We start from the raw sequence: 2,509 nt of genomic DNA on the forward strand, positions 1-2,509 counted from the left end.
GCCCTGGCGCAGCCTGGAGGAGGCGGAGGTGGAAAAGAGACAGTCCCTGCTCCGGGCGGACGTGGGACAGGTGGGAGGTGGAGTGGGCCAGGAGCCAAGGGGGCGAGAAGGTTGTTCAGAGAGAAAGGAGGTGCTCCCCCTGTCTGGAAGGGTAAGCGAGTGAGTTGTGCTAACTTAAAAATAACAGGCCAAAGGGAGAGGCAACAAGCACTTACTTGAGATTTTAAAAAGGATGAAAAGAAGACCTACTTGGGAAGCACTGATTCAGGTAGAAACCCACGTGCATGCTGATTGGGGCATTTATGAGGACGGGATGGAGAACAGTTACATCCGTGAAGGAGGCATTTCTGTTGGTGCAGATCAGCCAACGTAGAGATGCTAATTCTAAAGAAGGTTTTTAATTTCCAGTCTGGGAGCCATCGGCACAGTAGTCATGTCTTTGCTTTGTTTTGTTTTTTGGTCATATTTGCAAGCAGTTCCTTGAGACGTAATGTTGCTTTAAGCCCATTCCAGAGATTTGAGGCCTAAGACGGGCACGGCAGCTCCTCTGGGATGGCAGCTCCAACTCCGTTTTCCAGTGGCTCCGTTGATACTGTGTTTTACAGAAGATGGTTTTATGGGTACATTGCTATTTATGTTGCTGTGTTGTAACATATAAAAAGAGCCAAGAAAACTCTGGGTGTCTGACCAAAAATTGCTTATTGATGATGATGATGATGATGATGATGATGATGATGATAATGTCTTGACAGACAAGAAATCATTTCTCCAGTACTCGAGAAGAGATGGAAGAACTTAAGAAAAGGATGAAAGATGCTCCCCAGACCTGCAAACTTCCAGGACAGCCAACAATTGAAGGCTATCTCTATACCCAAGAGAAATGTAAGTGGGAATACAGGATACCCACTGGTTTTAAGTAGGCAATCACCTACTGCTTCTTCGCCCTTCCAAACTTCAGGCATCAATAATGATCACAGACCTGAAAACTATACCTCTTTGGAGAGAAGTCTTGGAATAGTGAAAATAAAAAGGAAGGATAAATTAGAGGGGAAAGTTAAGGAATTGTTTTCCAAAGGCTCTGGGATAATAAGACCGCAGGTTTTCTCTGAGATTCAAAATGGGGATTGTTAACCGTTTAGTCATTTTAATGACTGTTTTACTGGGGCAAAAAGGGAGATAGGGGAACGGACACAGGAAAATAATATTTATTATACCTACTAAGTGCTTTAAGTAATGTATCTCATTTAATCTTTGAAACCATTTTGTTGGAGACATTTTTCACATGAGACTACTGAGGCGTAGAGATATCAATAGTTGAAAGTCAGCCAACTGTCAAGTAGCAGCCTACGTGTAAACTCATATGTACGAAAAGTCAAAACCTATGCTCCTACCTCCATACTTTGTAACTTTCACTGCCTTAGGATTACATGGTTGCCCATAAAGCACTAAATAACCATTGTGATTTCAGTGGGCAAGGCAATTGTTCACTGATAGCCAAGGAAAATGTGTTAACTTATCCATTCACCAAACATTGCAGATGATTCAAGTTTTCCTGCCTCCTAAATTACATTATGGAAACATGTATATACTGTTTGATTTCCTTATGAACTATGACCTAATGCCTGTAAAGCCTGTGATTTTATTCCCTTCCCAGAATTATTCTACCTGAAGAGTAGGCAAAAGAGGTTATCCAGAGGTTACCAGTGGCAAAAACCACTGCAATACACAAAGCATAATATCGTAGCAGTGATGCTATTTTGCTTTTCCTCCCTTAGAGCAATTAAAGTTTGATGGTTTTCAAAGATGTGTTCTTCCATTTGTCAGATTCATTCCTTCAACTCCGCATTGCAGGATTTCTCAGTCTCAGCACTATTGACATTTTGGGATCGGTAATTCTTTGTTCTGAGGGGGGTATACTGTGTATTATAGGATGTTTAGCAGCATCTCTATTTTAATAGAACTCCCTAGGTGTGATAATCTGAAATGTCTTTAGAAGTTGCCAACTGTCCCCTGAGAGGCAAAATTGCCTCTGGCTATGAACCACTGTAATATTATAAAAGAAGTATAGAATAATCAGTTTCTAATCTTGGCTCTAATACTATTTAGCTATATGATCCTTCTATGTCCCCATTTTCTAATTTGTCAAATAGATATGGCATTGCTACTCAGTTGAATGTATGCTTACTGAGCATCCATTTTCCAGATAATATTCAGTGCATTAGGCATACAAAAAAATGAGAAACCTTCATTTTTGCCTTCAAGAAGTACACAGTTTGATGAGGAAGATGGACAAGCATGTTAATAGTTATAATGAAATGCATTGAGCATATATATAAGGGATATCCTGTCTAATAAAAGAGAAACATGGTAATTAGCATACGACCGCTACCCTTCCCATTGGCTAATCAGGGCAATATGCAACTCAGCCCCTCACCCAGACTGGCCAGGCACCCCAGTGGGGACCCCCACCCTGAATGGTGTGTGACCAGCTGCAAACAGCCATCATCCC

General features: G+C 41.3%; 1 protein-coding gene across 1 annotated transcript in view; it reads left to right on the top strand.

Moving 5' to 3' along the window:
- LOC102772549 (oligophrenin-1) overlaps positions 1-2,509 on the top strand; it is a gene marked incomplete at both ends in the record, with an annotated part of 59,022 nt that overhangs the window by 31,341 nt on the left and 25,172 nt on the right. The window contains one exon of the mRNA XM_006756903.1: positions 753-882. Within this exon, the coding sequence (XP_006756966.1) occupies positions 753-882 (130 nt within the window). The remainder of the gene's footprint in view (positions 1-752; positions 883-2,509) is intronic.

The sequence above is a fragment of the Myotis davidii genome, unplaced genomic scaffold, assembly GCF_000327345.1.
Source record: "Myotis davidii unplaced genomic scaffold, ASM32734v1 scaffold2214, whole genome shotgun sequence".
Lineage (NCBI taxonomy): Eukaryota > Metazoa > Chordata > Mammalia > Chiroptera > Vespertilionidae > Myotis > Myotis davidii.